Source organism: Gallus gallus, chromosome 5, assembly GCF_016699485.2.
Source record: "Gallus gallus isolate bGalGal1 chromosome 5, bGalGal1.mat.broiler.GRCg7b, whole genome shotgun sequence".
NCBI classification, from domain to species: domain Eukaryota; kingdom Metazoa; phylum Chordata; class Aves; order Galliformes; family Phasianidae; genus Gallus; species Gallus gallus.
This window is the reverse complement of record NC_052536.1, coordinates 52,374,615-52,387,167: the sequence shown is the minus strand read 5'-3', so window position 1 is coordinate 52,387,167 and position 12,553 is coordinate 52,374,615. Positions and strand designations below refer to the sequence as shown.

The window sequence follows — 12,553 nt, the reverse complement described above, 5'->3', positions numbered from 1 at the left end:
AACAGGAAGAAGCCCGATCTGGCTGCAATCTACGGGAGAGGGTTGGGCTAGAGAGTGGGCGCTACGCTTCTGATTGGGCAGGAGGCAAGGGGCGGGCGCTCTTCGGCTAGTCCGGGAGGCGATTGGTCAACTGCGGCAGTCGGGTGTCTGGATTGGTCCTTAGCGTTCTGGCAGGTTCCAGAAGAAGGCTAAGCGGACTATAAAGAGGGCGCGAGCGGCGCCGTAACGGCAGATCGCGCCGCAGACAGCAGCGAGAGCGGGCGGAGGAGACGTGACTGCGAGCGAGCAAGTGACTGGCGGAGCGAGTGGCTGACTGACCAGAGGAATCTATCATCATGTCTGGCAAAGGGCCGGCCATCGGCATCGATCTGGGCACCACGTATTCTTGCGTGGGTGTCTTCCAGCATGGCAAAGTGGAGATCATTGCCAACGACCAGGGGAACCGCACCACACCCAGCTATGTGGCCTTCACCGATACAGAGCGCCTCATCGGGGATGCTGCCAAGAACCAAGTGGCAATGAACCCCACCAACACCATCTTTGATGCCAAGCGTCTCATCGGCCGCAAGTATGATGACCCCACAGTGCAGTCGGACATGAAGCACTGGCCCTTCCGTGTGGTGAACGAGGGTGGCAAGCCCAAGGTGCAGGTGGAGTACAAGGGTGAGATGAAGACCTTCTTCCCAGAGGAGATCAGCTCTATGGTGCTCACCAAGATGAAGGAGATTGCTGAGGCCTATCTGGGAAAAAAGGTACAGAATGCTGTTATCACAGTGCCCGCTTACTTCAACGACTCCCAGCGCCAGGCCACCAAAGATGCTGGCACCATCACTGGCCTTAACGTGATGCGTATTATCAATGAGCCCACAGCAGCTGCTATTGCCTATGGCTTGGATAAGAAAGGTACCCGGGCTGGAGAGAAGAATGTGCTCATCTTTGACTTGGGAGGGGGCACTTTTGATGTGTCCATCCTTACCATTGAGGATGGCATCTTTGAGGTGAAGTCCACAGCTGGGGACACCCACCTGGGTGGGGAGGACTTTGACAACCGAATGGTAAACCATTTTGTAGAAGAGTTCAAGCGTAAGCACAAGCGTGACATTGCTGGCAATAAGCGAGCAGTGAGGCGTCTGCGTACAGCTTGTGAGAGGGCGAAGCGTACTCTGAGCTCTTCCACGCAAGCCAGCATTGAGATTGACTCCCTCTTTGAGGGCATTGACTTCTACACCTCCATCACTCGTGCCCGCTTTGAGGAACTCAATGCTGATCTTTTCCGTGGTACCCTGGAGCCAGTGGAGAAGGCCCTGCGTGATGCCAAGCTTGATAAGGGCCAGATCCAGGAGATTGTGCTTGTGGGGGGCTCCACTCGTATTCCTAAGATCCAGAAGTTGCTGCAAGATTTCTTCAATGGCAAAGAGCTGAACAAGAGCATCAATCCAGATGAAGCTGTTGCTTATGGTGCCGCTGTGCAAGCAGCTATCCTCATGGGAGACAAGTCTGAAAATGTGCAAGATCTGCTCCTGTTGGATGTCACCCCCCTGTCCCTGGGCATCGAGACAGCTGGTGGAGTGATGACTGCTCTCATCAAGCGTAACACCACCATTCCCACCAAACAAACACAGACCTTCACCACCTACTCAGACAACCAGAGCAGTGTCCTCGTCCAGGTGTATGAAGGTGAGAGGGCTATGACAAAGGACAACAACTTGCTGGGCAAGTTTGACCTAACAGGCATCCCCCCGGCACCCCGTGGAGTTCCTCAGATCGAGGTCACTTTTGACATAGATGCTAATGGTATCCTGAACGTCAGCGCTGTGGACAAGAGTACAGGGAAGGAGAACAAGATAACCATCACCAATGACAAGGGTCGCCTTAGCAAAGATGATATTGACCGTATGGTACAAGAAGCAGAGAAATACAAAGCAGAGGATGAAGCCAACAGAGATAGGGTGGGAGCCAAGAACTCCCTTGAGTCGTATACTTACAACATGAAGCAGACAGTGGAGGATGAGAAACTGAAGGGAAAGATCAGTGACCAGGACAAGCAGAAAGTGCTCGACAAGTGCCAGGAGGTGATCAGTTGGCTTGACCGAAACCAGATGGCAGAGAAAGAAGAGTATGAGCACAAGCAGAAAGAGCTGGAGAAACTCTGCAACCCGATTGTCACAAAACTGTACCAGGGAGCTGGAGGAGCTGGGGCAGGTGGCTCCGGTGGCCCAACCATTGAAGAAGTAGATTAAAAAGACTCTTAAACTATAGACTGGTTTATGGACAGTCACTCCATTCTTTGCTTTATATTTTTTTCTAACGTTTAAGGAAAACGTCATTGCCAATAACAGAGTTTATTCTGTTGGGTGTGTATAAAGGCAAATCTATCAGCTTGTGGTTTTGATAAAAGGGAAGGCACGTCCTGCTTTATAAGGTTAGTAATAGACAAGTTTTGTTAATTCAGATACAGCTCCTTGTATTCTGGATGTTTGTCTCTGTTTAAATGTCTCTTCTAAAGTAACCACTCGACTGTTGCAGTTGACAAGTTTCAAGTTATGCATGGAAAAAAAAAACTTTGTGAAAGATGAGAAATGCCAAGTGCAGCTTCTGGAAATTTTGGTAATAAATAAAATTTATTTAAAGCGGAAACATATCTTTCTCCTTTCTCTAACGGGGCTGGGATTGGGGGGTGGTGGTGGTGAGGGGGACCCCAGCGGGGTTGGGGCGGTGGGGTTTCGGTATGGGGGGAGGGGGGGCAAGGGGCTCCGGGGAGGGTTGGCGGGGAGGTTTCCCTGTGCCGTCTCGGAGCCGGGCTGGCAGGGAGGCCAACGTGGGGCCCAGGGCGGCTCGCTATGTGCGTGCCACCGAAATAATGTGGAAACCGGGGCGGCGAAAGGATCCCTGCTCGCTGGCAGCGGGGCTCGGTGCAGCCGGGTCCAGTGCGTTGCCGAGTTATTTTCGGGTTGCTCTCACGCAAGCGGAGCTGTTGTTATTTCCTGAGTGTTTTTTCCCTTGCTGAAGATGATCGAAAGTAAAGCTGCCAAGGATTTCGTTGTGCTGTTAACGCTGAATAGTGAGCGAGTGGGGATGACGAAGTCGGTAGCATAGGCAAATTTTGCAGCAGTTCAGTCTGTCTGGTTTTCCTACAAACTGTCTCCAGAGCTCTTGATGCGTTAAGGAAAGGAAAACCGCAGTGCTTGAAGGCAGAGGAGCCTGGAACTAACGAGCTGTGCTGGAAGAGCCCGCTGATACGCACTTTTTGAGCTGCCTTGTCCTTTAAGGGGAAAAAAAAACGGAGGAGCGAGCGGGGCAGCTGTAGGAAACGAGCAGGTTTTGGTCGGGTCACTCTTGGTTAGGGGAGAGCTTCCAAGGGTACTTCGATCCCTGAGGCATACTGGTGATACAGGAAGCAGCCCTATAGAACGCTGTGTTATAAAAGCCAGGCTAAAATAAGCTTGTGCAGCGTTTATTGGATGTAAAAGTCCGGTTGATGAGGTGGGTTTGCCAAGCGCTAGCTGCGGCTTTCTGTTTCGCATGGCTACGGAGAGGGGTTGCAGTCGCTACTGGAATGCGAAGCTTGTTAAAAGCTTGTTTGATCAGCTGTTGTCTCAAATTACTCGAAACCACTTAAAGTTTATTGAACGGTTCATATGTAAATTGAATGACAATCACAGTACCACTCCAGCAGTCAATTACCGCAACTTAAGCACCTGCTGAGTACTTAAGTGAAGTCTCAAAAGGCTATAATCAGCCCGTGTGTTTTTGACGTTTATATACGCGGCGTTTTGCTGGCAATCCACCCCTTGGTTTCCAGACAGCAGCATATATAGGACCCCGAGAATGTGGGAGACACCGTGGCTTTTTGATTATGTTTTCCTAGGAATTACCAGATAAATAATGCTAGCAGTACATCATCTGTAACTGACAAGTTGTTGCTGCAAACGGTGATACTGCATCAGATGTGTTCTTCCTAGCTAAAGCCCCGCTGCTCTGGGGCGTCGGTAAGGATTATTTGGCAGTCCCCGTGGTCGTTGTAAATTAAGAGTTAACTCCTTTATCTATTGACTGACTTGTAATTGTCCTTGCCACATAATTTCCTTTACTCTTCAGTTCTTGGTGTGCATTCTTCAGTGTCGCTTCCCAGTTATTAAATACAATTTCTTGCTGTTTTTCCCAAGCGTCTATTTAAACGCATTGCAGGCCTAATTTAGCTTAATGCAGGCAGCAGGCTGTTTGTCCTACGCCTGCTCTGTCACCTGTCCTTTCCCTCACCTCGCTCCCTCTGCTCTGTGCCTGCACTTCAGCAGTGGGGCAGAGCCCCCCGGAATGAACCTCTGTACAGATGGTGGTGTTAAAGGACCCAAGGGCTTGAGGATATGAACAGGCTAATGCTGGAGTCACTGCGGGTTGTTTTTTATTATGATTATTTTTATATTTTGCCTTGAAAAAGTGATACTTTTTAGTCTGGACACATGTAGACTGTGTACGACGTGTAAAGGATGAGAAACTTCTGCCTGCTTGCATGACTGAAAAAAGATTTAAAGCCTCAAGGCACAAAGGAGCCTTTCAAATATGTGAACACCCTCCCCCAAAATGCAAGAGGCAGAAAGCATGAAGAGCTCAGAGCTGGATTCCTCGCGTTGGTCTACTTAGTTTATAAAACAAAGAATAACTTGGAGTTGGTTTCAGTGCACTGAGCTTACTGCGGTGTGAAAGGGATCCTGCTGGAGTTAGTGGTGACTTCCCACTGACTCCAGTGCGTGTAAGTTTTCCCCCTCTGTTTCTTAAATAACTAAAGTAGATGTCAGAGGGGAAAATGCTGCTCCTCATTTGCAAGTAGGACTATTTGGTGCATGCTTACAGCTCTGTGCAGTAGTTGCACGTCTGAAACGAGTTTGGCAATGCCAGGAAAACAATCTAGTCTAAAATCTGCAGTTTCATTGCTTCCACACTCAGCGTGCCTCATCCTTTGTGCTGCCCTGACTCGCAGGGAAAGTCACCTCCTTTCGCCAGAGCCACGGGCTTGTGTTTCTGAATGTTGCTTATTCTGAAATGGGGCTGTGCAAAAGGCCAAGCCCATAAGAAGGTTATAGAGTGGCTATAACTTACAGCACTTGTGTCACTTCGGAGTTAACTTTTGATGGCTCCTTGTATTCGCTGATGAAGTTTATATAAGTGGCATTATTTTATATGGAGGAACACCCCTAGCATTAATCCTAGAGAATTTAATCACCCAAATTAAAACCTGTCAGCGCCTTAGCGCCTTGCTCCCTGTGCAGCAGGCATGTAGCAATGCAATGCGAGTCCTGTGCTCCCCATGCTCACCGTCTTTGCAGTAGAGAAAACAGAGCCCCAAAAGCCAAAGCAAAAAGAAATTAATGAAAAAAAATTATTAAAACACTGTCTGAGAGAGGGGAGCAGGGAAGCCGGGACGTGCTGGAGCTGGCTGCGGCCGGCCGGCCTGGTGAGTCAGCCGCCTCCACAGCGTCTGTTTGAAGTCCTGCAGCGAGGCCTAGCAGACAGGCCGTGGCCCTGCTCACCCTTGTGATACCATCTCAAAGGCAGGAGCCAGTATAACCCCAGCAGCCTGCTTTTATCTCTGGGGAGACACTGCGGAGAGCCCCGCGGGCCGGGCAGCTTGTCTCCTGGGAGATGCCTGTTCTTTATTTGAGAGGTTCTCCTTGAAGCTCCGGGGCACTTCAGGAGGCTCTCCTCGAAGCTCTCTGGTGCTGCGGGTTGCACCCAAGGGATGACAGCTCTGAGAGATGCGACAGAACAGGGTTGCACTGTGAATCTCCTCTTCCTCATTGCCATCCACGGCCATGGGTGCAGAGGAGGGAGGGGTGAAACCAGATGTGCTCGGGGAATTCATATTTCCAGTCCAAGCATCTTTTTTTCAGTGTATGTGTGAGGCATTACATTAAAAGGCACACACTCAACCCCTGTCTGCGTACTCATTTTTAAAGTGTCTCTTTATGTCTTGCATTGCAATCTAATAGCATTTCAGGCTCTAATTATTTAAAAGATATTCCAAATTTCTTCTTCTTTACCCAGCCCTGTGCCTGGCGTGAGCTTCCCCTACTTTGTCCCTATAAAAAGTGCATGGTGGTGTGTTCTCTGCCCTCATTTGGGACACTGTACTTTGGTGCAAGGGAACCCTCTGATATTAAACCAGTAAACCACGTGGATGATCTTGCAGCAGCAAAATTATGTTCTGTAGTTATTAATCACAGGAAAGTTACCACCCCTCCCTACCCCACAGCAAAACAAGTTATGCTCGTAAAGCTTCTCCAGCACACCTATGTGGGTCAGGTATCACATCTCTCCACCACTCTCATCCACATACTTATGCAGCCTGCCTCTGGAGTAGATTTTACTTGCAGCAGAGTAATTATTATATAGTTGGGCAGGCCAGCATTTCCAGATGCAACAACATACTTCACTTCCACATATGAAACAGCAGTATTTAAAACTCCTGATCCGCCCTTGCATGACCCATTTGTCTTTACTCTCTCCTGCATCAGTAGGGTGGAGACACGGACAAGCTGGTTCCTCCTGTCATCCCAATAACAGCGCCAGTCCGGCATTTTAGAGATGGCAGCCAGTCCACTTTTGAAGTCTTTTTTTGCTTGTTTGTTTGCTTGTCTTTTTTTTTTTTTTCCCTTGAATAAATTCAAAAGTAGTATAGAATTTTTTTGTTCCTCTTGCATTGCTCCCATCATTCAGGAACTACTTTCTGTGTGCTGGCCTGTACAAAAGCTGACAGATCTCTGTGGCATCCTGGGCAAAAAGGCATGAAGTCATTCTTTCTTGTGCTAAGGCAGCAGTCAGCAGTGCTGCCTCTGTACCCTATTTGTTGGAACAGGTCTAAATGCCACTGCTCCAAATGATTGCAGGCTAGTAGTTAAACGTCTGTTTTGAATAGAAATAAGGGAACAAAACCAGTTCCAGAAGTGCTAATGCTATGTATCACAGGTTAGAATTTATTAAAAAAAGAAAAAAAAAAAAAAAAACCATGGATTTAGTGGTCTTGATTGCCTTCCATCATGAAATATCAGTTCTTGTAAGTGCTGTTGCACGGTAGAACTAGCAGTCTAGCAATCTCACATCGTAGCTGAAAGTCACTTGTTCTTTTTGCCAGGCTGTATCTAAAGACATAAATACATTTCTTTCAAAACTGTGTTTATTCCTCATTTGGCAGACTCCTTGTTTTCCTGCAGACCCCATTCACAACATGTTTGCAAATGTTCTAAGACAGCATGTTTTAAGATAACTGATGCTAGCGAGTCCTTAGTCCTGTCTGGCACTACAGGTAGATGAGAACTAAGCTAAAAATCCTAAATGAGATAAAAATTCTCAGCAATAAACTGAAAACTGAAAATCAAGTTCTCCATAATAATTATTTTAAAAGCTTGCGGTATTGAATGGAGAATGTCTCGTCTGTATTAAATTTTCACTATTTTATTTTCCTCATCCTGTAGCAGGAAGATGGTTATTAATCCCTGAATAAAAAGTAGAACCTGGGCTGTTGACATCTTTGTTAAGCTCCGTAGATTTCTGAGCACCTCAGAAAACTGAGTCAAAATCAGATTTTTGAAAATGCCTTTTGAGTATGAGGCACATTTAAATACTTCTTCCTTTCTGTAAGAGGCGTGTTAATAACAAAAGGTCAATGTGTTAGGAGCACAAGGCAAACATCTAGCTGCATGAAAACAGCTGACAAGTGCTAATGTTCAGTAATCTCATCTGATAAAACTGTGTGGAGGGAGTAACTGCGTAAGGATTTCATTAAAAGAATGTGCAGCTGGTTTTTCTGGCTTTCCAAATGCAGACTGTGTTCCCATAGGCTGTGCCGGGCAGTCATCGTGCTCTGATTTCCCTCAGAACTTCATTCTGGCCTTGGCAGCTGGTTCTGCTTTTGACCATCAAGCTCCTTTGGCAGGGTTGTGTCCATGGATGTGGCTGTCACTGAACACGGCAGGCAGCTGGGCCACAGGGCTCTGAGCCTGGGATAAGGCTGGTGTTGGTGTTGTTGGACATCAGGCAGACAAAAGCTCTCTCATCATGTTTTGCTTTGGATATCTGAAGAATGAGAGAGAAGGCTGCAGGGCTGATAGAGGGAAGCAATGCAAATTGCTGAAAACAAAGGAACAGGAGTTTCAATTTTGTACAAATGTGACGTGAAAAATCACACCAGTGCTAACACTGTTATGCCTAAGGACATTATTCCATTCATACGCAGGATCATGCTTTTAATGAGCAGGTAAAAGTAGTTGGCAGGTAAATGGCATAGTCATGGAATAAGTACTACCTACTGTGGAATTGAATTCTGTATTTTTGTGTCTAAAGCACACATGGCAGAGTCTAACATTACCAGGAAACCAGGGCTGACATTAACCTGCCCCTGGGAAGACAGGGGGAAATCAGTATAGGGGTTATGGAAGACAGGCTTGGCACAGCAAGAAGAAAATTAGGCAGAAAAGTGAATGACTGACCGGTGAGTCAGTGATATTTTGCTGGGTTTATGCATGTGTTTATTTTCTAGGTGTGATATCTGAATTAAACATTAGATAGACCTAAGGGTTGGATACATATGTGTACTGCTGAATGTTCTCAGCCACTGAGACACACGGACACAAACACCACAAGAAACAACATTAAAAAAGCCCATTAAGGCTGCAAAGTCAGACTGGAAAGTACCAAGTGCTGAAATTATGACCAACTGAGCAATCCTATTTCTGGCTTTCTTTGTGCTTATGCATCATAACCCGGTCTTTAATTACATGGTAACAGATTTATTTATTTTTTCCTATAGGGCACCATGCTTGGTCAGTGTGTAGGACGGACAGCATGTGCTCTCTAAGAGAGTAATATGTCCCAATTCAATGCTTGCCTTGCCTTTTTTTACTATATGCTGTCCTGCCCCAGCTCTGAAGGAGCGTCCTGTGCAGCTCTTCACCACCACATGTGAGTTTTTCCCAACATCATCCATCTAGCTTTCACCTCTGAGATGTGACACAGGTGATAAAACAGCAAAAGCCAAACACCATCTGCCTGTTATGGGGTCTTCCACTGTAAATGCCAAAAGACTGCTTGGTATTGTGCATTCAGGTACAGTTCCCATTGACTTCAGCCACAGCTGTGCATACTCAGTCCTGCATTTCAGACTTCCATGAAGCCAAGGCCCTTTGTTCTGAAAGAAAAGATCATGCAAATAAGGGTCATTAGGTTTAAATGTGGGCTGAAGTGATTTGCCTGAAATTTTGTGACTGAAGCCCATATGGAAATCAGTTTCCCGTATAGGCTTCAATGGCTTCAACCATCACACCATAATTTCTCTTCCTGTAATCTTCTGGCTCGCTCATTTTGTAGCTCCCAACTTTTACAACAGCTGGAGCAGGAATCCAGTAGACGCTCTGTTGCGACTCAAAGCCAGGCTTATTATTTTTCTCTCAGACTGATATCCAGTTGGATGATCAGCCTGGGTGGGATGTTTGGTGCTCAGCTCTTCATCCTTAGCTCTTTATATAGCCATGGCAAACTGATCTCTTCCAGCAAGTGCTCATTAAGGAGAGTACAGTCTGGTGCCTGAATACCCTAGGCCTCCTGCCTGAGTAACCCTGTCAGGCCCAGTAGTTCTCCCTGTAGATAGTTCTCAGTCTTAGTTTCTCCCCATCTTTCCTCTGAGGTTTTTGTGCCAATTTGCTCCCACCCCCAGCCCAGCTGAAGGCTTGTCTCCCCTGCACTTTGAATGCTAACACAGGAGATCCCAAGCATCTCCAGCATGTCCTTTACTTCTGGCATCTCTTTTGGCATGACTCCTACTGGCACCAGGATGGGCTGATGGTCTACTGAGGCTGATCACAGCCCTGCTCTACCAAGAGGGCAACTGGTGAGCCATTAGTTCTATACCTCCCACTGTCCTCTCTTCCTATAGTGCTGCCTGGCTGCCATGGGTGAGATCTGAGGTCACTCTCAGACCTCCTTCTCTCATCCTCTTAAATATATAACTTGGCTGCCAAGTCGTAGGTATGTACTTGGCAGCCTGCAATAGCAACTGGAAACAAAACATACACAATTGTGTGTTAAAAAAAACCAACAACAGGAAACTGCAGAGAGCAAAGTCAAAGCTGAATTTTCAGGGTGATATGAGGCTCTTGCTTATCTTGGATTAAATTTATTAGCATGGATAAGCCTTTAAAGAGTACCTGCTGGAGAACAGATGCATTATGCGGACGGCTATGGAAATAGGGGGGAAGTTGGGGACAGCAAGCAGATTGTTTCATGGACATTTTATTTCCCTACATTGGATTGTTCCTGCGCTCTTCTGTGTGCTCACGAACACTGAACATCATGAACACATTGCAGTGCTGCTTTCAGGAGTATTTTCCATCGTTAGAAAGTATTGCAAAAATGAATGAGGACATCTATAAGAGCTGAAAGCAGGAAATATTCTTTCTGCCTTTCTGAGCTGACTTGTCTAAAAGTCTTAGATGAGGTATTTTCATAGCTTCAAAGTGCATTTTTCTAGATTGTGGCTGTTTTTTTACCTTTTAGCTGAAGGGATCTGCTGAAAGGTGTGATCCTCTCCCCATTGCTTCCTCTTTATCTGTATTGCCTCTGGCCCCTCTCTGACCCACCACTGAACTGACATGGAGCGCTAACTCAGCAGAAAGCATCTCGTTTATTTTTGCTGGGTTACTGTTTTGACAGTTTAGGGAACTGCCTTGCTATGCGACAGAGAAGATAAAGAATCAACAGAGATAAATGGTGGTAAAAGCTGGATGAGAGGAAGAATGCCTCTTCCATCAGCAGTTAGCTATTAGGCTGGCTTAGCTGTAACACAAAACCTCATCCTTCTCTTGACTTGACTTCTACTGGCAGGGAGTGCTTTTGTCAACAAGACTTGTACCGGTTTGGGGTGCAATCCAAGCAGTACCAGGTGTACACAACAATTCTGTTCCACTGTGAATGACCTGTATGAGAGATTTTCTGCTTGCACAGCAATGCTTCAAAGCATCCCAAACATCACAAGTCCTCCCTCAAACCCACGACATTAACCTGCCTGAGCCTATGGGAATTATTTCCAGGGGATCTCACAAACCATGAGCTCTTTGCACAGAGGTGTGGGACATGTCATGGGAGACTTGTGACTTTGTAGATACACTCTGATATCTCAAAAATCCCAAGCTAAACTGTGTTTAACACAGAGTGTTGTACAGACAACGGTGTCATTATTGGGGGTGAACTGCTGCCCACGTTGTGTCAGTGACTAGGAGCACCTCTGCAGCTCCCTACCTTCAGAGGGAAATGAGAGCAAGGCCCAAATGAGTGACGCTGAGTTATTAACTGCACAGAAAACACTTATTTTCCCTGTTTCATCCAAGAAGATTCCCAGGGAGGCTGTGGGGCGGAGGTGGGAAGGAGCAGAGTGCACAGGCCACAAGTCCCCAAGCTGGAGGAGACTTTGTGTGCCAGGTTCCGCAGCTCCTAGGGGACAGCTGGCTGTTTCCAGGATACTGCTGTAAACAGGGCCACCTGAGCGCCCAGCCATGCTGCAGACAGGTACCATGACCTCGGTGAGTCCCCTTGTTGGCTCCACGTAGCCGCTGCCTGTGTCTGGCTCTGTAGCAGGTCTGGGGGCTGCAGTGGACTCCATGGGTTGTGGGGCAGCCATGGGGCCATCCTTCAGTGAGCACCGAGCTGTGTTTTAAAGACACAGGCCTGGTAATCCCTCCTGCCTGTGTGGCTGTGGTAGGTGTTGCTCTGCCAAGCCACCGTGCTTTCCATTTTTCCTCCATGAGTTCAGAATCCCTTGTGTGTACCGTAAAGGTATTGCATTTGCATGGTCCTTTTCATCTGAAAATTGTAAGCCAGTATTAGAAAGCTGGACTAGTATTAGAAAGACTAGGACTGACAAGTTTAAGTAACTGCTCTGTGTCAAAGTATTAGAGCCACTGTTTCCTAATATTCATCTCCACGGTCTAACCATTGCATGGGCTGCTGGCTGCTGACATGAACTTATTTTGGTGTTCTACTACCAAATTAGATTGAGCAAGAATCGGAGGCTCTTATTGCTGTCGGAATGGCACCAGGCAAAAAGTCACTGAAAGCCTTCGTGATTCACCTGGTTTAAGTTTGTAGGCAGAAGGACTTCAGCAACAGGATGCATTTTACTTGAAAGGTGACCTGCAAGTACCAACTAAGGGTTTGCAAGCCTTTCTTGGTAGTTAAGAAGGGGACTAATCCATCTCAATTGTTTCCAGGAGGTTTTTGGTTTTGTATGGATAGTGTAAAATCTTGTTACCAGCAGTTTGCTTCAGTGTTCCCTGAAGATTCTCTCTGGTGTTTATTTAAAGTTCTCAGAACATCAGCAAAGTGCATAACCCATCCCATTTTTAAACAAAGGCTTCCTTTCTGCTGCTGCTTAGTCACTGCAATTACATAAATAATATCAAAAACAAATAAAACTGATGGTTTGTTTAATCCATGACTACATTTGATCTCTCAGCCTTTATTAATTCACTAGCAACCAAAGAACTGGTGTTCCTTAGCCAACTTTCAG

The 12,553-nt window shown here is 46.7% G+C and overlaps 2 protein-coding genes and 1 long non-coding RNA gene across 6 annotated transcripts in view; 2 read left to right on the top strand and 1 right to left on the bottom strand.

Annotated features, from left to right (window-relative positions):
* Positions 1-12,553, top strand: part of PPP1R36 (protein phosphatase 1 regulatory subunit 36) — a 58,925-nt gene that overhangs the window by 28,495 nt on the left and 17,877 nt on the right. Inside the window, exon 1 of one of the 4 annotated variants that reach the window (XM_001235693.7) lies at positions 4,371-11,567. The exons of the other annotated variants lie outside the window; for them this stretch is intronic. Within the exon in view, the coding sequence (XP_001235694.4) occupies positions 11,541-11,567 (27 nt within the window). The 5' untranslated portion in view covers positions 4,371-11,540. Of the gene's footprint in view, positions 1-4,370; positions 11,568-12,553 lie in introns of those variants that run through there. 4 annotated transcript variants of the gene reach the window in all.
* HSPA2 (heat shock 70kDa protein 2) lies at positions 226-2,545 on the top strand. Its single transcript, NM_001006685.1, is given in 1 exon segment — positions 226-2,545. A coding segment is annotated over 1 exon segment (1,905 nt). The 5' UTR covers positions 226-335; the 3' UTR covers positions 2,241-2,545.
* On the bottom strand, positions 10,824-11,679 carry LOC107053569. Its single transcript, XR_005860326.2, has 2 exons — positions 11,287-11,679; positions 10,824-10,964 (listed from the first exon to the last, which is right to left on the bottom strand). It is a non-coding gene; the product is annotated as an uncharacterized LOC107053569 (long non-coding RNA).